This window comes from Diaphorina citri, unplaced genomic scaffold (genome assembly GCF_000475195.1).
Source record: "Diaphorina citri unplaced genomic scaffold, Diaci psyllid genome assembly version 1.1 scaffold363, whole genome shotgun sequence".
NCBI classification, from domain to species: Eukaryota; Metazoa; Arthropoda; class Insecta; order Hemiptera; family Psyllidae; genus Diaphorina; species Diaphorina citri.
The window spans coordinates 58,627-83,558 of NW_007377798.1; the positions used below are offsets into that span (position 1 = coordinate 58,627).

Sequence of the window (24,932 nt, forward strand, 5' to 3'; positions counted from 1 at the left end):
GTGGTCCATTATTCCTAGACCAATTATCTCCCGAAGTTCGCCACTAGTGTACAGATGTACAAATACCATCGCGCTATCTTTCTCTTATAGTTTATGTGGTAGATATTCCAGTGCTCTGAGTTATAATATAGATAAGTATATAAGTATATATTAATGTAGATGTGTATACATAACGTACCTATGTGTTGGAATTCCAAAGATAGTATAGTCACATTTAGATAGGTATCTATCTATGAACCTATAGGTATATGTAATAATGTATAATATAGGTAGGTATTCAATATGTTGTAGAAGTGATGACTAGTATTCTCATTTATATTTATGAAATTCTCCTAGCAATATGTAAGCATGTAGATACCTATCTACATAAGTATATGCTAGGATGATGTGTAGCTCACAATATGATATTAATAATAAATTAATTTGAAACGACCTATAATGATAAGCTAATGTAGATGTGTATACATAACGTATGTGTTGGAATTCCAAAGATAGTAGGTATAGTCACATTTAGATAGGTATCTATCTATGAACCTATAGGTATATGTAATAATAATAATAATGTATATTCAATATGTTGTAGAAGTGATGACTAGTATTCTCATTTATATTTATGAAATTCTCCTAGCAATATGTGAGCATGTAGATGTAGATACCTATATCTACATAAGTATATGCTAGGATGATGTGTAGCTCACAATATGATATTAATAATAAATTAATTTGAAACGACCTATAATGATAAGCACTGGTCACCCAAAATTTGTTCCTAGATTTGGTGCCTAAAAAATTGGAGAGCTAGATTTCTAGAAGTTACTGGTAAAGCTAATTGGAAAATTAAACTCTCGGTTAGAGTAGAGATTGATTAAATTATCAATATTCCTACTCGTAGGTACATGAGTAGTCGGTAGGCATAATATCATCACTAATTTCTATCTTCTAGAATCCTCTTTATCTATGTCTACTATCTACGAAATTTAAATATAGGCACCTATAATTCGAGATGATGGGAAATGACAGTTGATTGGAAACTTTTTCAAAATCATCTAAATGTCCTCTGCCTCCAGGTATCTAATTCCACTGAGACTCGTTGTAAACATACATACGCCAAAAGGATAGATACGAACTTCTTGGACATTGGATCAAGTCTTGAGATGTATGGGTCAAATTTTGTATCTCTACCTTTTGAGTCGTCATTTTTACTCAGCCGTATTATTATCTTTTTACTGAGCCATTATTATTCTACTATAGGCACCTATAATTCGAAATGATGGGAAATGACAGTTGAATGGAAACTTTTTCAAAATCATCTAAATGTCCTCTGTCTCCAGTGGTATCTAATTCCTCTGAGACTCGTCCAAAAGGATAAATACGAACTTCTTGGACATCAAGTCTTGAGATCGGTTTGTATTAATGTATGGGTCAAATTTTGTATCTCTACCTTTTGAGTCGTCATTTTTACTCAGCCGTATTATTATCTTTTTACTGAGCCATTATTATTATCTTTTCTTTCTTTTTTCAGGACTTTTGTCCAGATCTCCAATCCTTCATTACTGGATATTATTCCTAATCAACTTCTTATATGGCTAGGAATATAGTCGTCATATCTCCGAGATTATCAAACAGTTCTTTATCATGATCATCATTATTACCATTACTCCATTCAAGTTCTTTTCATGTGGTGAAATGGTGTGTCTTTTGGAATGAGAGATGGAACTTTAGACGTGACATGGATTAAATTATGAACCCATCTCCATATTCCCTATGTTATTATTATGAAAATATTAATATCGTCCAAGTCATTGATGAAAGGATCCCATTTTGGTATCTGAGTACTCTTTAAGCATTATATCGACGAGATTGCAATATCTATCAAAGAAAGAGAGAATGTCGGAAATCTCTTCCCCCGATATCGAAGGTCCTGATTTAAATGTACAACATATAATTAAGACTTTGGCTACTGGTTTTTATTTTATTAGAATTTATATATCCTTCTGAGCTGAGAGGTCTATCATTAATTCCACTACTGGCTCTCTCTCTCTCTTTCTCTCTCTCGCTCTCCCTCTCTCTCCCATGTCAGTAGGGGCGGGGTCCCTACATATGGTGTGTGTAGGCGCCTTTAATTACTTGCGGACAAAAGAGTTGAACCAAATATCTTGAATGACGCAGAACTTTAGAGGTGAATAACTTTACATTTCCGAGTAGACAAGGAGGTCAGGAATGGGAACATTCTAAGGATAAGATCAGAAACCACCTAAATCAAAACACAAAAAAGTTAGTTCCTGTGAACGAGACCAAAACAAGCGCTTGGTTCAAGGGACAAAAGAGTTCTAGGAACACCTAAAGTTTCAATTTGCTAATCTAAAGTTCTCCCTCGTAAAAATCACCTTTCAAATGAGAAATTTACTTTGAATCGTTTATGGAACACCCTGCGAACCCATAATGGCCAAGCAGCTCACGCTGAAGTGGTTTTGAGAGTTTATTTTTCGAGGTCCCTTATGCCCTCACCTTGAGGACCAAGTGTCTCTGGAGATAGGGAGGAGGTCATCGTTTGAGGATCGCTTCTGTAGGGTGATGCTGCCTCTCTGCAATATGTAGGCAGATACCAACTGTTTCGCTATCGGGGACTTCACAAATTGCTGACTAATAAATAAGAAGCCAAAGTGGACTTTATAAATCATGGCCGGGGACTTGGGGGACCGGGATTTCCTGTTGTGGCAGGTTGCTTGTACGCAGTGGAGGAGTGGAAGTGTTGAAGATGATGGACTCCACCATTCTGCTCCTCACAGCTCTGGCGAGGTATGATGGAAATATCCTTGATCGGAGCAGTTGATTCAGATAACAGCGCTGCGGAAAGTTGAGGCTCCGTCCGTTGTACATCTTTGAAGAAGATGAATTTCAAAGGGGATGTTGAAATTTGTAATTTATTTAGTTATTTTCTCCGTCTGTAATATTATTCTCAGTCCTCTCCAAAGTTTCCGGTTTCTGATGATTTTATTCCTAAGTGCTCTTGCCTTCCTTTTGTGCTCCTCTTCTAAGAGTGGTCCATTATTCCTAGACCAATTATCTCCCGAAGTTCGCCACTAGTGTACAGATGTACAAATACCATCGCGCTATCTTTCTCTTATAGTTTATGTGGTAGATATTCCAGTGCTCTGAGTTACAATATAGATAAGTATATAAGTATATTAATGTAGATGTGTATACATAACGTATGTGTTGGAATTCCAAAGATAGTATAGTCACATTTAGATAGGTATCTATCTATGAACCTATAGGTATATGTAATAATGTATAATATAGGTATTCAATATGTTGTAGAAGTGATGACTAGTATTCTCATTTATATTTATGAAATTCTCCTAGCAATATGTAAGCATGTAGATACCTATCTACATAAGTATATGCTAGGATGATGTGTAGCTCACAATATGATATTAATAATAAATTAATTTGAAACGACCTATAATGATAAGCATTGGTCACCCAAAATTTGTTCCTAGATTTGGTGCCTAAAAAATTGGAGAGCTAGATTTCTAGAAGTTACTGGTAAAGCTAATTGGAAGGTTAAACTCTCGGTTAGAGTAGAGATTGATTAAATTATCAATATTCCTACTCGTAGGTACATGAGTAGTCGGTAGGCATAATATCATCACTAATTTCTATCTTCTAGAATCCTCTTTATCTATGTCTACTATCTACGAAATTTAAATATAGGCACCTATAATTCGAGATGATGGGAAATGACAGTTGATTGGAAACTTTTTCAAAATCATCTAAATGTCCTCTGCCTCCAGGTATCTAATTCCTCTGAGACTCGTTGTAAACATACATACGCCAAAAGGATAGATACGAACTTCTTGGACATTGGATCAAGTCTTGAGATCGGTTTGTATTAATGTATGGGTCAAATTTTGTATCTCTACCTTTTGGGTCGTCATTTTTACTCAGCCGTATTGTTATCTTTTTACTGAGCCGTTATTATTATCTTTTCTTTCTTTTTTCAGGACTTTTATCCAGATCTCCAATCCTTCATTACTGGATATTATTCCTAATCAACTTCTTATATGGAATATAGTCGTCATATCTCCGAGATTATCAAACAGTTCTTTATCATGATCATCATTATTACCATTACTCCATTCAAGTTCTTTTCATTCTGAAAAATGCTTCCATACTCTCTTGGTTCTTAGTTTTACGAGTTTTTTTCTTGGGAATTCTTTCATTGAAAACGTTAACAAGCAGTGTTTTCTTCTTGGTCTTGTAGTCTTGTTCAATGAAGGTTGGCAAAGTTGCCATTTCATATCAACCCGTCTCGTCGCTTGTCGCATCACCTTCAACCCTGTCGCCAGTTGAGATTCATTAGCTCTGTGTGTAGCTGTAGACGGCCTTATACTTTCCTTTTAGGCATCCTGGAATTTATACGTAAGTACCTAGTTCTTAATTTTATAATTTGTACGTAGGTATTGTTAGTTTAAGTGGAAAATCAGTGAGCATCATCAGCATATTGTTACCTACATAAGGTTCATAAATGTATTTTTCGTTATCACAAAGGTTTACATAAGTAGCAACCTCCGTGCCCGAGTGGGTATCACACTAGTCTTGCACACAGGAGGTCCGGGTTCGATTTCCGGCGGGGCCGAGGTTTTTTTCGGCTCTGTGCTTGGAGTTCGGGGTGCACTCAACCTCGTGAGGACAATTGAGTAGCTACTTTAATCAGTACCTAGTTCTTAATTTTATAATTTGTACGTAGGTATTGTTAGTTTAAGTGGAAAATCAGTGAGCATCATCAGCATATTGTTACCTACAAAGTTTCATAGATGTATTTTTCTTTATCACAAAGGTTTACATAAGTAGCAACCTCCGTGCCCGAGTGGATATCACACTAGGCTTGCACGCAGGAGGTCCGGGTTCGATTCCCGGCGGGGCCGAGGTTTTTTTCGGCTCTGTGCTTGGGTTCGGGGTGCACTCAGCCCTCGTGAGACAATTGAGTAGCTACCTTTAATCGAGTACGACCAGTGGCGGCATTACAAGTCGAAGAGAGGAGCGATAATAAATATGATGTTTGAGTAAATGAAAGACTTGTAATACTGTGATACCCACAAAGTTGTGAAAAAGCTCTCTGCTTTACCACAAAGATTCATGATTTGAAGCAGTAAATGAAAGACTTGTAATACTGTGATACCCACAAAGTTGTGAAAAAGCTCTCTGCTTTACCACAAAGATTCATGATTTGAAGTAGTAAATGAAAGACTTGTAATACTATGATACCCACAAAGTTGTGAAAAAGCTCTCTGCTTTACCACAAAGATTCATGATTTGAAGTAGCATTTTGATGACCACATACTCAAGGGTTAATTCTTTGCCGCATACACAAAGTTCGTTTTCTTCTTATTTTTCATCAACTCTCCAAATTACATGGACATATGTACAAGCTACAATCACATCTTCACATACTCAAGGGTTAATTATTTGCCGCATACACAAAGTTCGTTTTCTTCTTATTTTTCATCAACTCTCCAAATTACATGGACATATGTACAAGCTACAATCACATCTGTTACAAATAACCACAATGAGATGACTATAAAAATGCTGTTCACATAACAAGGAATTTTTTGTCTGCCCTAACAACTTTTTCTTTGAATGTTGTTTACATTTGTTTCCCGCCGTTGGTATGTTGAGTACTCTCTGTTAGTATTTGGTACTCAACCAACTTGACTATCTTTTTGTACATTAAACCTACATCGCAAATTGCAACAATAATAATAATAATTGATGATACCGGTTCTGGTTTAAATTGAAATTTGAAATAGTTCATGAGGATCGAGGACTGTGAAAAAGTTGTATTAGGTATTTACTATGAATAATGTCCTATGTCCTGTTGAAATTTGTTTACATCGCAAATTGCAACAATAATAATAATTGATGATACCGGTTCTGGTTTAAATTGAAAATTGAAATAGTTCATGAGGATCGAGGACTGTGAAAAAGTTGTATTAGGTATTTACTATGAATAATGTCCTATGTCCTGTTGAAATTTGTCTTCATCTAGTTCCAGTTGACGATTCCAAGTCAAGATTCTCATGCTGTGGAACTTGCGGATAGATACTTCAAAAATAAATGATATCGACAAAACAGAAAATACATTTCTCTTTGAATCGACGTCAATTTGGAATGACGTTCTTTTTTCCTCCGCAATAACCAAGTACGAATATTTCCAAGATATTTCGACCAAGTCCTCTGGTTAGAGTCCTTCTTTGACACTGACAGTAATGTCCTCGGGCTGAAATCATGTCTGAACCACCCAATGGTTGAAATTCCAATATTAATTCCGAATTACGTCAAAGTTATGTGAGCTGAATGACTAACCAGATCGCTATGCTCGGGAAAACTACCACACTTCTCTACATGGACAGTTGGACGAGAGAAATATGTGAAGGAATGTTGAGGTCAGGTAGGAGTGCTGGAGTGAAGGGAACTCACATGATGTTAAGCTACACCTGAGTGACTGAAGACAGGTTTGGTCCTGGACCAGGACAACACAACAAAATTTTATAAACATCTAGGTAGGTAAAGCATTCATTATTTGTGGTGAAGCTGAAGAACCTCTTCACAAATTTTTAGCTAAATTACCTAGTTTATGAATCGGTCATTCTTGTTTGGATATCAGAAAAACGAGCATTATTGAGTTCCTCCCTTAGAAGTGTTCCTTAGTTTTAAATTAATATTATTTTTAAATAAATATTTTTACCCTAGTAATGCCAGTAATCGCTACGCTTTCAAAGTAGCTCCACATTAGTCCTCACAAATCTGAGATGATGTCTAATAGGTACAACCCGGATTCCAAGGCCAGATCCGAAAAACGTATCTAACTCCAACCTGCTCTACGAACGAAAGCCCTTGGTCGTATTTCTACCCAATGGTCGTCATAGGTCCTGACGTATTTGAAACCCTTGAGTAGAGGAATGCAAAATATTTCTTCTCTATTGACAACAGAATTGAGAAGATAGTCAGGTGTGTGGAGGGCCCGTCTGATGAATGACAATAATTCACTGTCCTGTAAGTTTTGTGTGTCTTGTCCGATAGATGCACTTAGAACGATGTGACGTCAGCAATAATAATTTATTTACTTATGCATATCTTGGGCATGATAGCAGATATTCCCATAAAGCATAATCTCTAGTAGCGCGGTCAAACTTTCTTGACTTGGCGAGGCGGAGCGCTACCGCGCTCCTTAATATTGTGGTTAATACGTATCTTTATTTTGTAACCTACATTTTTTCTTCGGTTTTCGGGATGTGTCACCAGAATGCGCTGTTATGTAACACTTGATTTCCTATACATAGAAATAAAATAGACGGAATTTTTACCGTACATAGCGGTATCGTTCTCTAACGTTCTTCATGGGTCCGTATTGACTATTGAGAAGTAACGAATTTTTGATTGAGTTAAGCATAAAATGTACTTAAATAACTGTCACAAATATCGTTCCCCAATTATTACACCTAGATAAATTTAATGATTTGACTTGGACTCGAATCACCAACCTCCAGATCCAAAGTCCAACGCGTTAACCACTGCACCACTGAGGTTGGTTCTATTGAGAAGTAATGTTTAGAGTCATCATCAAGCGCGCTTTCATTTGGTCCTGGCTCGATGATGACCTTGGGATCTTGGTCTCAGGTCTTAGGGTAGACGCTCACATCAACTACGTATGGACCTGAAGCCCTTACATCTTGGCGTGATGGTAGATTTCGGAGCCCGGGTTTTATTGCTCACCCAGGGCCTTTAACTGAGGAGTTCTTTGGGGTTTAAGATGAGGGCCCACTGTTACTATATCACAGGACTTATTGTCACTGTTAAATCATTTAATTTTTTGTGGAATTAGAATTGTTGTATTAAATAATATCGGAAAGGACTAGATGTTATTGTAAATATCAAACATCCCATATGGAAGTCACAAAAGATCTAGTCGCGCCGCCAAAGATAAAATTTCAAAGTCGGTGACTGAAATGGGCATCAAACGATGACCAATGACCACCTACATAAATATTTGGGCAACTATCAATGTGGAAACCAGTCCCAGTACCCAGGGCCTTTAACTGAGGAGTTCTTTGGGGTTTAAGATGAGGACCCACTGTTACTATATCACAGGACTTATTGTCACTGTTAGATCATTTAATTTTTTGTGGAATTAGAATTGTTGTATTAAATAATGTCGGAAAGGACTAGATGTTATTGTAAATATCAAACATCCCATATGGAAGTCACAAAAGATCTAGTCGCGTCGCCAAAGACAAGGGCCAAAATTTCTGTGACTGAAATGGGCATCAAACGATGACCAATGACCACCTACATAAATATTTGGGCAACTATCAATGTGGAAACCCACTGTTACTATATCACAGGACTTAATGTCACTGTTAAATCACTTAATTTTTTGTGGAATTAGAATTGTTGTATTAAATAATGTCGGAAAGGACTAGATGTTATTGTAAATATCAAACATCCCATATGGAAGTCACAAAAGATCTAGTCGCGTCGCCAAAGACAAGGGCCAAAATTTCTGTGACTGAAATGGGCATCAAACGATGACCAATGACCACCTACATAAATATTTGGGCAACTATCAATGTGGAAACCAGTCCCAGTACCCACTCTACAGGTTTCCAAACACCTCACGAGACTGAGAGTGACTGACCGATGGTTCACCCCTGATGGGCCTCCAAAATCAGACAAGGTGCCCCTGCCCCCCCTATCCCTTGTCCACAAGAATATTTGGCCACCCTACCATGTTGACTACGGGTCAGAAAATCGTCTCGAATGTCACAACTTCCCAGTACCCACTCTACAGGTTTCCAAACACCTCACGAGACTGAGAGTGACTGACCTATGGTTCACCCCTGATGGGCCTCCAAAATCAGACAAGGTGCCCCCCCTATCCCTTGTCCACAAGAATATTTGGCCACCCTACCATGTTGACTACGGGTCAGAAAATCGTCTCGAATGTCACAACTTGAATTTGTAACTGAAACTTCAGTGAGCAATTTGGGTTTTTATGAGTACCAGAAGTCAGAAGGCAGATAGGATTTCCATCTCAAAATATAATAGGTAGATTCTATAGTCCGTAAAGAAGTGAGCTGTGTATACGTGCACTATGGTCTACTATTATAGTACTACTTGGAAAGGAATTGTTTATATTGGTGACTTGGTGCCAACATGATGGTCCACATCAGACAAATTAGACATGTTTGGCCAGACGGACGGCCACCCATCCATTTTATCGCCAGGTTGAAAATGCATAAACGCACGGGACATGTAAGGTGCCTACTTAGGTATCAACCTACGTTCTACTTGTACATCTACCATAATAATATTATAAATGACACACGACATACATATTGGATATTTAATATTTATCAAGACATTTCTTTAAAGAGTGGGTGGCATTAAACAGCATAAAATTATTTATATTAATTTGGGACAGGTAAGGTGCCTACTTAGGTATCAACCTACGTTCTACTTGTACATCTACCGTAATAATATCATAAATGACAGAGGACATACATATTGGATATTTAATATTTATCAAGACATTTCTTTAAAGAGTGGGTGGCATTAAACAGCATAAAATTATTTATATTAATTTTATTCTTCTTTTTGCCCAAATTGCCAGAATATATTTGTCGTAGGCAGGTACATATACATAATCAGATATCATTCTCTAGCTAGCTGGTTTAATTATTTTTGGTGTTGTTCAAATATCCATTAAACGTTTAAACGACCATTTTGCTTGATACCCAAACATTTCTTCAAAGAATCAGATATCATTATCTAGCTGGCTGGTTTAATTATTTTTGGTGTTGTTCAAATATCCATTAAACGTTTAAACGACCATTTTGCTTGATACCCAAACATTTCGGAATATATTTGTCGTAGGCAGGTACATAATCAGATATCATTCTCTAGCTGGCTGGTTTAATTATTTTTGGTGTTGTTCAAATATCCATTAAACGTTTAAACGACCATTTTGCTTGATACCCAAACATTTCTTCAAAGAGTAGGTACTTTGTATAGTAAAATTATTCAATATTATAGGTAGGTGGGGCGAGTGGATTGGAACACATCACATGCCTTCAAGCGCACTCCATTTGTCAAGGGTCTAGGTTTTCCTTGCCCTTGGATGGATTGGAACACATCACATGCCTTCAAGCACACTCCATTTGTCAAGGGTCTAGGTTTTCCTTGCCCTTGGGATCAATTTAATTTGAAGAAACCATTTACTGATGAAAATTTGTAATGGAACAATAAGTTGAACTTGGGAATCAATTTCATATGGTTCAGCTAGTTTGGTGGACACCCTGTATAATTTCGGCAATTTCTATCTTCTAGAATCCTCTTTATCTATGTCTACGATCTACGAAATTTAAATATAGGCACCTATAATTCGAGATGATGGGAAATGACAGTTGATTGAAAACTTTTTCAAAATCATCTAAATGTCCTCTGTCTCCAGTGGTATCTAATTCCTCTGAGACTCGTTGTAAACATACATACGCCAAAAGGATAAATACCAACTTCTAGGACATCAAGTCTTGAGATCGGTTTGTATTAATGTATGGGTCAAATTTTGTATCTCTACCTTTTGAGTCGTCATTTTTACTCAGCCGTACGTTAAACATCGAGCATCGAGTAGACCAGCTTAGTCTGGCTGGGGGACTATTAACAGGGAGTATACCAGCCTGAATTCCCCTTGCTAAAGAAATAGCAAAGGTTGAGTGCGAAGGGCATCCATAAAATTTGTAGCCAAATGTCAGCCCAAAGCAATTACCCTAGTTAGGGCTGATTGAGAGGCTGACGGAAAACTCCGACACCGTCTGTACACGGGAAAAGGCGAAGAAAAAGAAGAGGATTGAACCAACTTACCTAAATCTGTGGCTAAACCGAACAGGTCTGCTCCAAGCATTCCTTGTGACGAGAGGTGCTGGCATGTTCTCTGTAGCAACTCCTTTGTGCGGGCTTTCGGCTGAAATCAGGATCAAAATCAAATTGATTAGGTCAATAATTCGGTGTAATATGGAAGAAGGGATTTTGTTTCAGTGACTTCATAAAGAGATCACATTAGTTAACGCAGGACATGTATTGTCTCCTCGTCTAATTCAACCAAAAATGGTGTAAAAATGTTGTAAAATTCAAAAATTAACCTGTTCGAAATATGTATAAACTAGCATGCTTCATAAAGAGATCACATTAGTTAACGCAGGACATGTCTCCTCGTCTAATTCAACCAAAAATGGTGTAAAAATGTTGTAAAATTCAAAAATTAACCTGTTCGAAATATGTATAAACTAGCATTAGCAATCAATACAAGAATTCAAAGTTTCCACCCATATTAGTAAAGAAATCCACGTCCAAGGTTTTCCGATCTCTCGCTATGTTTGTCTTTGAACGCAAACTGGTCTGGTACATTTTTTCCATAACAAAATAAAACTCATATAACTTTCCTCAGTGGTGACAGAGCGGGCAATGCTCTACACATGGAAGTATGGTTAGTCGCCTACACAAATACATCACAGCCAAGATAACAACTTGGAACTGCCCGTTTGAAGGTTCCCGTTTGCTGGCATCGAGGAATTTCAACTATGTTTTGAAAACCTCAAACCACATCGCTCTCACCTTATGGACGCAAGATAAACACAATGTTCAGGGTCACCTTTAAACATAACAGGTAACATATACAGTGTGTTTACGAATGTCTGGCGTGGCTTATTATTTGTCAAGGCGGTGATCACAAGAGTGCCGCTTTTATTATTAACGTGAAGACTAGAGAACTGTACACTAAATTGTGTGGTACGATATGCAACATCCCTGAGTGAGAAGAATGCTAGGTCTCACTTTTTGTACAGCTCTCGACAAATTATCACATAACACATAAGACCGACCCCCGAGCCCGTAATGTTACGACCAACACAAACGGTAAAGTTATCAAATTATCATTAATACCCAGGATAGGTGTCTACCTCACTTGGGTCACTCTTTGTTGGTTCAAAAGAAGATCTAGAGCTGGTATCGGTATATTATGGAATGTTCACTGGAATGGAATGCGAGGATTTTGGTTTAGAAGAATATTGAACTTTGAAACAAATGGTCCAAAGTCTGTGCATATCTTCTTCTTAAGCACATGTAATCTTGAACTGTTCGATTTACACTATAGTACCTACTATAGTGTTTGGATATCTCAGAATCTACTTGAAGCTCAGTAGGAGACCTGAATTCCGACAAAAGGTTAAGGCACTGAGTATGGAAAATATACTTTTTCGGCATCTAAAATTTGACCAGCATGGAATTCACATAAGACCATCCATCCATACCCAAATAAGTGTAACAACATGGTTAGGCTGATATCTTTATATATATAAAACTTTAATGAGAGACATCAGCTACATACGGACTTTGTATTGAATACTTTTCGACCCTGAAATTGGCCCAAAAGCCTATAATCTGTCCCGGAACATTACATACGTATTGAATGGGTCAAGTTTGGTGTTTTTGTATGCAGAACTAGGTATGTATTTGAATGAAAAACATACGTACAAAGTTACGAAATTTAGACACACATCGCAATACCTAATTAATAGATACCTACCAATGCTTAGGTACAAAAGGTGTGGCACGCTTCCTTAGCCTATCTTCAAAGGATTTAAATAACTATAGGTCTGTACCTACACCTGCCTGCAGTAAATCAATGACGTATTAGAGTTTGGGATTTGGAAACAATTAACCTACAGGCTCAGGAAATCACAATTAAACCCTCTATATAACTATCTTCAAGTGGAGCACTAGTCAGGCAGCTATCTAGGTACCTTAGGTATCTATGTGTACAGAGATCTGGCTACCTACGGATAATACGAGCCACACACACGTCCCGATTTTGCCATCGCATCAGACCGTCTAAAACGCTTGGCTTTCACACACGTTCAGACTTTTCCATCACTTCAAACTGGCTTAAACGGTTAGAGATATCGAATAACAAGCTGTGCCCGTCCCTCCGGGAATTTTTCAGCCCGTAGTTTATTCGATCGTGATTAGAGAAAATCAGTACCTTTATAAACACATCTGTACATGTGTTATAGTGCTAATCCTCATCAGAATGACCCCTGAATACAGACAATAGTTCAGAGCTTAGGATTTTCAGAACCAGGGGAGGTACTTCCTGTTCATCCTTAGGTGGAAGTGAATATGGAGGGGGGATCACTGCAGGATATTTAAAGTAGTATATTGGATATGATTTTATCTTATACGAGGATATACACAGGTACCTATAATACGTGTCGAAATAATGGTTTGATAATGGTTCTATGGATTAAACTTTTCATAGAAAGATTTCTAGAAGTTGAATTCCGAATAAATCAAACACACACCTAGGTATGTCTACTAGGTATGTCTGGTAAAAGTAAATACGTATGTAGTTCAAAGTTTTTCCATAATATTGTAGGTAATTTCGTTCACGACAACCACAACACCCTCACGTTACGTGACGTGATAGTAGTTTGGCTGTCCGTAAAGTGACGTAACGTGATGGTAGTGTGGCTGCCCTGAACGAAAAAATTACCTACAAAATTATGGGAAAATTTTGAACAGCATCTTTCTGACTCTCCAAGTCCCCATGACTTCACGTGACGTGATAGTAGAGTGTTTCTACCTAATGTAAACATATTGAGTTTGTGTGGGACCTATTGAGAGTAGAACTTTTTTATTTCCTAATCCTGATGCTGAAACAAAAGTAATAGGTAGGCTAATAGAGTAATAGATAACAATACCATTGGAATCACTTACCTCGACAATGAAGTACAAGACTTGTTTGGTGAGAAGATGAACGGCGACGAATCTTAGACCCGGTGCGGATAACTCAGCAGCGTTACAGCACTGTACTGGCGCACTGACAGAGCAATTGCGCATGCTTTACATCCCGTACCGGTAACGTCTGAAACCAAAACAATGAAAAAAAAAATGTAAATGTAAATGCAATTTCTTTGTGTTATTATGTCACAACTTTGGTGCTCACTGCAGCATTGTAGGATTTTTCCCAATACATATCTCAATCCTAAACAAAGAATGTTTACCTACCATGCTGGCACCGGTCGCTATGCGCATTTACATGTCATAGCTACTCATTTTCCTCACGAGGCTGAGTGGGCCCCGTGATATTATATGTAGGTAGGTGGGGCGAGTGGATTGGAACACATCACATGCCTTCAAGCGCACTCCATTTGTCAAGGGTCTAGGTTTTCCTTGGCCTCGGGATCAATTCAATTTGAAGAAACCATTTACTGACGAAAATTTGTAATGGAACAATAAGTTGAACTTGGGAATCAATTTCATATGGTTCAGCTAGTTTGGTGGACACCCTGTATAATTTCGGCAGTGGATGACCATGAAATACCTCGGAATCCTAGACCCTAAAGTTACTAGACCTCAGCGAGTCACTGATACTCTGGTATTCTGGTTGGCGTTCATTATAGGTTCCTATAGCCTATTGCTGGTATGAAGAAGTCTTGTCAGTACTTTAGGTACTCGTATGAATGTACTCTGCAGTAGTATATGTATGTACCTATGTCCGTATGTACCTACCTAGTTTAGTTCTTCAGAATTGATGATTTTTCTATTCGCTCAGTTAGTCTGAGTAGTGTGTATGTACCTATGTCCGTATGTACCTACCTAGTTTAGTTCTTCAGAATTGATGATTTTTCTATTCGCTCAGTTAGTCTGAGTAGTTAAATGTTCGAATATACGAGTATTAATTAAGTATTTTATTTTTAATCAAATTAGCAGCATACGTACATACATATGCCATTTGCACTTTAGAATCCAATGATTCACGCCTAATATTGAGCTGGTTTGTTAAATACCCTAATAGGTCCTAGAAGTTCAAGGTGGAATTTTTCCATTGTAGGGTTGAACCAACTTCAACCCGTCTGGCTGGTGGACGTTAAACAATGTATGTACCTATGTCCGTATGTACCTACCTAGTTTAGTTCTTCAGAATTGATGATTTTTCTATTCGCTCAGTTAGTCTGAGTAGTTAAATGTTCGAATATACGAGTATTAATTAAGTATTTTATTTTTAATCAAATTAGCAGCATACGTACATACATATGCCATTTGCACTTTGGAATCCAATGATTCACGCCTAATATTGACCTGGTTTGTTAAATGCCCTATAGGTCCTAGAAGTTCAAGGTGGAATTTTTCCAGTGTAGGGTTGAACCAACTTCAACCCGTCTGACTGGTGGACGTTAAACATCGAGCATCGAGTAGACCAGCTTAGTCTGGCTGGGGGACTATTAACAGGGAGTATACCAGCCTAAAGAAATAGCAAATGTTGAGTGCGAAGGGCATCCATAAAATTTGTAGCCAAATGTCAGCCCAAAGCAATCACCCTAGTTAGGGCTGATTGAGAGGCTGACGGAAAACTCCGACACCGTCTGTACACGGGAAAAGGCGAAGAAAAAGAAGAGGGTTGAACCAACTTACCTAAATCTGTGGCTAAACCGAACAGGTCTGCTCCAAGCATTCCTTGTGACGAGAGGTGCTGGCATGTTCTCTGTAGCAACTCCTTTGTGCGGGCTTTCGGCTGAAATCAGGATCAAAATCAAATTGATTAGGTCAATAATTCGGTGTAATATGGAAGAAGGGATTTTGTTTCAGTGGCTTCATAAAGAGATCACATTAGTTAACGCAGGACATGTCTCCTCGTCTAATTCAACCAAAAATGGTGTAAAAATGTTGTAAAATTCAAAAATTAACCTGTTCGAAATATGTATAAACTAGCATTAGCAATCAATACAAGAATTCAAAGTTTCCACCCATATTAGTAAAGAAATCCACGTCCAAGGTTTTCCGATCTCTCGCTATGTTTGTCTTTGAACGCAAACTGGTCTGGTACATTTTTTCCATAACAAAATAAAACTCATATAACTTTCCTCAGTGGTGACAGAGCGGGCAATGCTCTACACATGGAAGTATGGTTAGTCGCCTACACAAATACATCACAGCCAAGATAACAACTTGGAACTGCCCGTTTGAAGGTTCCCGTTTGCTGGCATCGAGGAATTTCAACTATGTTTTGAAAACCTCAAACCACATCGCTCTCACCTTATGGACGCAAGATAAACACAATGTTCAGGGTCACCTTTAAACATAACAGGTAACATATACAGTGTGTTTACGAATGTCTGGCGTGGCTTATTATTTGTCAAGGCGGTGATCACAAGAGTGCCGCTTTTATTATTAACGTGAAGACTAGAGAACTGTACACTAAATTGTGTGGTACGATATGCAACATCCCTGAGTGAGAAGAATGCTAGGTCTCACTTTTTGTACAGCTCTCGACAAATTATCACATAACACATAAGACCGACCCCCGAGCCCGTAATGTTACGACCAACACAAACGGTAAAGTTATCAAATTATCATTAATACCCAGGATAGGTGTCTACCTCACTTGGGTCACTCTTTGTTGGTTCAAAAGAAGATCTAGAGCTGGTATCGGTATATTATGGAATGTTCACTGGAATGGAATGCGAGGATTTTGGTTTAGAAGAATATTGAACTTTGAAACAAATGGTCCAAAGTCTGTGCATATCTTCTTCTTAAGCACATGTAATCTTGAACTGTTCGATTTACACTATAGTACCTACTATAGTGTTTGGATATCTCAGAATCTACTTGAAGCTCAGTAGGAGACCTGAATTCCGACAAAAGGTTAAGGCACTGAGTATGGAAAATATACTTTTTCGGCATCTAAAATTTGACCAGCATGGAATTCACATAAGACCATCCATCCATACCCAAATAAGTGCAACAACATGGTTAGGCTGATATCTTTATAGATATGTATATTTAAAACTTTAATGAGAGGCATCAGCTACATACGGACTTTGTAGTGAATACTTTTCGACCCTGAAATTGGCCCAAAAGTCTATAATCTGTCCCGGAACATTACATACGTATTGAATGGGTCAAGTTTGGTGTTTTTGTATGCAGAACTAGGTATGTATTTGAATGAAAAATATACGTACAAAGTTACGAAATTTAGACACACATGGCAATACCTAATTAATAGATACCTACCAATGCTTAGGTACTAAAGGTGTGGCACGCTTCCTTAGCCTATCTTCGAAGGATTTACTTAAATAACTATAGGTCTGTACATACCTGCCTGCAGTAAATCAATGACGTATTAGAGTTTGGGATTTGGAAACAATTAACCTACAGGCTCAGGAAATCACAATTAAACCCTCAGCATGTTACTATGTGACGTCATAACAGATCAGGGACAGAATTAGGGGCCTTACGGACCAAACCCAAACTGCAATATACAGCCTGAAATAAGGAATCCCTCAAAACTCAAAATAGACCATAAACGGTTAGAGATATCGAAAAAGGTATGGGAAAAGAACACCTACCCCAAAACAGTACTTGAAACCCTCGGATAAGATGAACAATTTGGAAAGCCATGTGATGGTCACACCAGATTTTTCAACAACGTAAAAGTTGCTCTAATGATTCTAGTATAAAATTAGCCCAGGCTAGATTAGACTGCAGACTGCAAGGGTAAAGGGATATTGTAGTCTCGTTCTGACAGTATTTATAAACACGGTATATTCTATTCTATTCTCTCTGTACTCATCAGAATGACCCCTGAATACAGACAATAGTTCAGAGCTTAGGATTTTCAGAACCAGGGGAGGTACTTCCTGTTCATCCTTAGGTGGAAGTGAATATGGAGGGGGGATCACTGCAGGATATTTAAAGTAGTATATTGGATATGATTTTATCTTATACGAGGATATACACAGGTACCTATAATACGTGTTGAAATAATGGTTTGATAATGGTTCTATGGATTAAACTTTTCATAGAGAGATTTCTAGAAGTTGAATTCCGAATAAATCAAACACACACCTATGTATAATTATATGTAAAGTAAATACGTATGTAGTTCAAAGTTTTTCAATAATATTGTAGGTAATTTCGTTCACGACAACCACAACACCCTCACGTTCCGTCACGTTACGTAACGTGATGGTAGTTTGGCTGTCCGTACCGTGATGGTAGTGTGGCTGTCCTGAACGAAATAATTACCTACAAGATTATGAGAAAACTTTGAACAGCATCTTTCTGACTCTCCAAGTCCCCATGACTTCACGTGACGTGATAGTAGAGTGTTTCTACCTAATGTAAAAATATTGAGTTTGTGTGGGACCTATTAATTGAGAGTAGGTACTTTTTTATTTGCTAATCCTGATGCTGAAACAAAAGTAATAGGTAGGCTAATAGATAACAATACCATTGGAATCACTTACCTCGACAATGAAGTACAAGACTTGTTTGGTGAGAAGATGAACGGCGACGAATCTTAGACCCGGTGCGGATAACTCAGCAGCGTTACAGCACTGTACTGGCGCACTGACAGAGCAATTGCGCATGCTTTACATCCCGTACCGGTAACGTCTGAAACCAAAACAATCCCGATACGGGACAATGATGTATCAGTTTGGGTTTCTGGGACTGTCAAAATATGACAGGAACAGGGACAGGGAAAGGATGGCAAAGGGATAACATATATGAAAGACGTCAAAAAATATACCAACGTAAAGCTGTGTCCACAATAGTCGACCTCGTCGATCAACGAGGTGAAGAGGTGAATCTATCTTGTCGATGCGATCGACTATGCTTGGACATACCTTGAGACTGTAAACTCGGGAATTAGTAAATAAAAAATGCCAGTGTGTTCAAATATGTATAAACTAGCATTAGCAATCAATACAAGAATTCAAAGTTTCCACCCATATTAGTAAAGAAATCCACGTCCAAGGTTTTCCAATTGTCAAAACTTAGTGCAGTTTGGAAACAAGCGCTTGCTTTTTTTGATGGTCTCGTGCACTAGCCGTTTGTCTCTTGCACATGATCCGACTTTAATCCATTTCGACTGTTGACAATGGACTGGAGCCGAATGGACTCATCGTGTGTACCCAGCTTTAGGTAATCTCAAACTTGCACTAACGTGGAAGACAAGTTGACCAGTATATTGAGCATTGAGCAAACCAGATTGAATATCGAGTAGCTTGCACCAGTCCCAGTGGTATCCAAACCCCCGGGCCCCGGTCTATAACTAAGAATCTCAAACTTGCACTAACGTGGAAGACAAGTTGACCAGTAAGTTGAGCATTGAGCAAACCAGATTGAATATCGAGTAGCTTGCACCAGTCCCAGTGGTATCCAAACCCCCGGGCCCCGGTCTATAACTAAGTAAAACCCCCAATGGCCGACACCCTTAAGGAACTTTTTCCATAAAAACAGCATTATGAACTTAATACCACAGCTCAGGCCTTTTGCACAAACTGGTTCGGTTTGCACAAAACTATAAGAGTAACCTAGAAAAACCTAAAAGCCTAAAACTAAGGAAAAAAGCTTGGTTTCATAGTCCGATTCCGATGGTTAAGCTAATCAGCTCAGGCCATTTGCACAAACTGGTTCGGTTTGCACAAAACTATAAGAGGAACCTAGAAAAACCTAAAAGCCTAAAACTAAGGAAAAAAGCTTGGTTTCATAGTCCAATTCCGATGGTTAAGCTAATCAAAGAATCTGCCAAATAACAATCTGATGAAAAATAAATGCTCATCATCAAAATTATTAAAATTACCTATTCCTGAATACTCAAAATTTACGACTCGACCCTCGTAGATTGGTAGAAGCTTAAACCATCCTTTAGGGCTGTTTGCCCCTACACCTAAGCACTTTTTGTGTATGAAGTAATTATGAAGTCTCGACCTCACACGAGCTACCAACTTCCAGATCCGAAGTTCACTGAGCTAACAACTGAGACTGAGCTCTTGGTCTGTTGTCTCGACCTCACACGAGCTACCAACTTCCAGATCCGAAGTTCACTGAGCTAACAACTGAGACTGAGCTCTTGGTCTGTTGTGACTATGTCGAATCAGCCGGGGACACACACACCATGCAGTTTAGCAGAACCACTGAAATAGCCTAAGCATGTGACTGGAGGGAACATGGTATCAAGCAACATACTCTTTACTATGACTTAAATTTAATCTTATCGAACTCGCCATGGAGTGGTTTGTCGAGTTGGTTCAGGTATTCTCTATATATAATCTCATGTCATGTATACCTATATAGATCCTTACTTGAAAGGTGACGAGCCTATACTTCACGCAAGTAAAGTGTGTTCATTCAGAGTTGCCAGTTTTGTTGATAATATAGATCCTTACTTGAAAGGTGACGAGCCTATACTTCACGCAAGTAAAGTGTGTTCATTCAGAGTTGCCAGTTTTGTTGATAATATACCTACATATGAACTGAATCTAAATAAGCTCTTTTTCTTCGCCTTTTCCCGTGTACAGACGGGGTGAGCGTTTTTCTTCAGCCTCTCAATCAGCCCTAACTAGGGTGATTGCTTTGGGCTGACATTTGGTTTTGGCTACAAATTTTACGAGTGGATGCCCTTCGCACTCAACCTTTGCTATTTCTTTAGCAAGGGGAATTCAGGCTGGTATACGAGTACTCCCAGTTTAAAGTCCCCCAGTTAGGGTAATCTAAATAAGCCAAGTGCCAAAATTGATGACACTGAATCGGTAGATCTTTAGTATAGACCTCTAGTTCTTCTAAACAGGGGTCCGAAGATATTATTTTACATAATACTGCTGGGATGATGAGACAAAAATGTCCCTCAACTGAAGAAAGATTAGGATGCTGGCTCTGTACAAAATTGAGCTAATTTTAACTTTCAACGCATTCAAGATTGCATTGTATCAAAAGTGTTTCCCTTCTGCATGAATTTTCTTTAGGAATGATTTTGATAGACCTCTAGTTCTTCTAAACAGGGGTCCGAAGATATTATTTTACATAATACTGCTGTGATGATGAGACAAAAATGTCCCTCAACTGAAGAAAGATTAGGATGCTGGCTCTGTACAAAATTGAGCTAAACAAATGAGCTAATTTTAACTTTCAACGCATTCAAGATTGCATTGTATCAAAAGTGTTTCCCTTCTGCATGAATTTTCTTTAGGAATGATTTTTTAGCAATAAAATTCCCGACATATATCTCTGGATGAAACCAATTTTGGAAGCAAAGTATTTTCCATATTGAACTTAAAACAATACATATTGAAATACCTACGATATTATTTTTTCCGTATACTCACGTAGACTTGAGTACTCGTAGGTACCTATGAGGCTTGCTTAGCATTCTGACTCAGGACTAGCTTAGATATCGGATCACTCAGATCACTTTCTCCCTATATTTTCCATATTGAACTTAAAACAATACATATTGAAATACCTACGATATTATTTTCCCGTATACTCACGTAGACCTGAGTACTCGTAGGTACCTATGAGGCTTGCTTAGCATTCTGACTCAGGACTAGCTTAGATATCGGATCACTCAGATCACTTTCTCCCTACAGTGTGAGATAATAACTATCTTCAAGTGGAGCACTAGTCAGGCAGCTATCTAGTTACCTTAGGTATCTATGTGTACATAGATCTGGCTACCTACGGATAATACGAGCCACACACACGTCCCGATTTTGCCATCGCATCAGACCGTCTAAAACGCTTGGCTTTCACACACGTTCAGACTTTTCCATCACTTCAAACTGTCTGAATAGCCTGGCTTCCACACACGTTCGGACTTTGCCATCACATCAGACCGTCAGACGGTTGTCTGAAACTCTGAATTTCAAAAGTTTATCTTCAGAGGAACCCGATCGTTAAAGATGAGGAAAACCTGCCGAATCGGTTCGTGTAAGGATACACATCAGGCGTGCTTTAAATAAACAAATTCTCAATTGAAGGCAATGTGATTGGAAGTGGTGTTGTGGTTGTAGTTTTGGCATCTCCACCAATGAGATATTAAACATTGGTGGAGATGTCAATTGAACCGAATGTTTCTCTTCTTATCGGTCTAGCAGCCTCAAGCCAAGGCAAAGACCTGAAATTTCAGTAAATTTTAATCGTTGATAAGATAGCCTGGCCTGGCTTCCACACACGTTCGGACTTTGCCATCACATCAGACCGTCAGACGGTTGTCTGAAACTCTGAATTTTAAAAGTTTATCTTCAGAGGAACCCGATCGTTAAAGATGAGGAAAACCTGCCGAATCGGTTCGTGTAAGGATACACATCAGGCGTGCTTACTGGAATTTGGCCTGGAGATGGCGTACTTCCGTGCGTTCAGATCAGTAGATCAATTTTCAGGGACGTCAGGTTTACCTCATAGTGTGTGTGCTCATCAGGTATCAGGTAGACCTGACAGGCGAAGCTGTTCAGGCGTACCTCTCAGGTCTACCTGATACTTAGTGTGAGCTCATCAGGTAGACCTTACTGGCGGACCTGATCAGGCGTACCTGAGTTTGCAGATGGTAGATTGTGGTTTGCAGATGGTAGATTGGTCAAAAGAGCATCTCCACTAAATTAATTATTAATAGAATTTCTTTTGGGTACCCAGAAAAGGTAGGTAGTGGAGACGTCAAACATCCCACTTTTGTAAACCTCTGTTAACAATCAGGATTCAACAGGGACTGTAATTATTTCTTCCGTAGTTTAGAAAAGGTAAGCGGTAGTGGAGACGTCAAACATCCCACTTTTGTAAACCTCTGTTAACAATCAGGATTCAACAGGGACTGTAATTATTTCTTCCGTAGTTCTTTTGTGATTTGTTATTGTAGGTAGATCCCTGTAGCTCTAGTATAGATGAAAAGATTTAAATGAGTGTTCAAACATCTATTATTCTTCTTCTTCTTCGAAAATGTACACGAAAAGTACAAAAACAAAGCTATAAGCACGTTGTAGAAGTGTCTGTTTAATACCCTAACCTTTGACCTGTAGCTCTTAGTATGGGTGAAAAGATTTTAAAACTGAGTGTTCAAATATCTGTTATTCTTCTTCTTCGAAAATGTACACGAAAAGTACAAAAACAAAGCTATAAGCACGTTGTAGAAGTGTCTGTTTAATACCCTAACCTGAAAATGTACACGAAAAGTACAAAAACAAAGCTATAAGCACGTTGTAGAAGTGTCTGTTTAATACCCTAACCTTTGTTTCCATCAGTCTATTTCATTCATTACCTTCTATCTTATACTGTCCTAATTATACATTGAGAAACCCTTAGGTTCATTTCCTCTGAGAGACAAAAGACAGCCCCTTTCATCTTAAGCTGTGTCCACACGTACTCCATGGCCATCGATCGATGTCGACTAAAACCGTATACGGTTGATCGACGGCCGTCGACTATGTGTGGACACAGCTTTACTCCTACATCGTACATATTCCTTTATGCTTACCTTCGCTGGGCAATTTTAAGAAATCATTCCAAAATATGTCCGAACCCGCTGAAAGTGCATTGCTGAATGAGTGAGGTATCGACTAAAACCGTATACGGTTGATCGACGGCCGTCGACTATGTGTGGACACAGCTTTACTCGTACATCGTACATATTTTTTTATGCTTACCTTCGCTGGGCAATTTTAAGAAATCATTCCAAAATATGTCCGAACCCGCTGAAAGTGCATTGCTGAATGAGTGAGGTAAGTAATCCAGGTAAGTGTAGATAATCCAAATGATAAGGTATCCAATGTGGTAATCCGATCAGTAAAGGTAAGATGCACTCACTTTAAAATCCACCAGATTATCACTCAAGTATAATAAATTCACTTTATGAAAGCATTATTTTCTTTAATATATTTCTTATTTATTTGACATATTCTCTGTGAGGAGAAGATGAAATTTAATTAATATTTAAAGTGTAAAAAGGTAGTGTCGAACGTAATCTTTATGTACCAACATGTGTATTTTTGTTTTGATGAGGTAGTCAACTCTAATTTGAACGCAAATTGGAGTCATTAAAAATTAACACTGTACCTACTGTGCCTATACAAATAGTTAGGTTTGTACTTAGCATTCAATACAAAATTAATTTGTTATTGAACTAATCATGAAACCATTGGTACCTACTGTGCCTATACAAATAGTTAGGTTTGTACTTAGCATTCAATACAAAATTAATTTGTTATTGAACTAATCATGAAACCATTAAAGTAAGTGGTGATACATAATCATAAAATCATTAGTGATGTCTTTGATTACTAATTTTAATAGCTTTAGACACCTAAATATTTGAGGAGAAAATATATCTCAAGTCAGCCAGGTATGGAATCATTAGGTATCTACCTACATGGGTACAAGAAATTTAGTTAAATAACAAAATAGGTATTTGGGTAAGGCTTAAGTGTAGGTTAAGTTAATTAAAAAAGGTAAAAGCATGTATCAAAACCATTTCTTTAAATGGGAAAAAAATGTATAGTAGTACAGTAGGTAAGTACAGATTGTACGAGTATGTCTAAAAGTACTGTTTAAAAAATAAATTTAAATTCACTGCTAATTTGTGACAAGAAAATTTTGGTTAGGAATAAAAAGGTAAAAGCATGTATCAAAACCATTTCTTTGAATGGGAAAAAAATGTATAGTAGTACAGTAGGTAAGTGCAGATTGTACGAGTATGTCTAAAAGTACTGTTTAAAAAATAAATTTAAATTCACTGCTAATTTGTGACAAGAAAATTTTGGTTAGGAAAAAAAAAAATATGTGATAAGAAAGACAAACTTTGTTATTTTATCATGGCATATTATAACAATCACATGATAATCCAATGCACATGGTTTCCAATAGGACGGTATCCAATCACTTTCTCCCCAATGTATCCCAAATAAAAAAGAAAACGAAATACGCGTTAGTAAACGAAAATCCACAACGTGTTTGAAAATGAACTGAAAAAATACTATCGGGAAAAAAACAACAATAAAAATTAAAGAAAATGTACACAAACCAGAAGAATTATTGCA

The 24,932-nt window shown here is 37.9% G+C and overlaps 2 protein-coding genes across 2 annotated transcripts in view; both read right to left on the bottom strand.

Annotated features, from left to right (window-relative positions):
• LOC103508057 (protein expanded) overlaps positions 1 to 13,983 on the bottom strand; it is a 33,493-nt gene extending 19,510 nt beyond the window's left edge. Inside the window, exons 1-2 of the mRNA XM_026822764.1 lie at positions 13,840 to 13,983; positions 10,930 to 11,029 (exon numbers count right to left, since the gene is read on the bottom strand). Of these exons, the coding sequence (XP_026678565.1) occupies positions 10,930 to 11,029; positions 13,840 to 13,962 (223 nt within the window). The 5' untranslated portion in view covers positions 13,963 to 13,983. The remainder of the gene's footprint in view (positions 1 to 10,929; positions 11,030 to 13,839) is intronic.
• A 1,089-nt stretch (positions 13,984 to 15,072) lies between these two features.
• Positions 15,073 to 24,030, bottom strand: LOC113466935 (protein expanded-like). The gene is made up of 4 exons (XM_026822765.1): positions 23,544 to 24,030; positions 18,372 to 18,519; positions 15,538 to 15,637; positions 15,073 to 15,077 (listed from the first exon to the last, which is right to left on the bottom strand). Exons 2-4 carry the CDS (start codon positions 18,492 to 18,494, stop codon positions 15,073 to 15,075), a joined length of 228 nt encoding a protein of 75 aa, XP_026678566.1. The 5' UTR covers positions 18,495 to 18,519; positions 23,544 to 24,030.
• Positions 24,031 to 24,932: the final 902 nt, after the last annotated feature.

Coding starts and splice junctions, on each gene's coding strand:
- LOC113466935 (XM_026822765.1), bottom strand. CDS start 18,494: ATGCGCAATTGCTCTGTCAGTGCGCCAGTACAGTGCTGTAACGCTGCT. Junction 15,638..18,371: donor TCTTGTACTTCATTGTCGAG/GTAAGTGATTCC, acceptor TCCTGATTTCAG/CCGAAAGCCCGCACAAAGGA.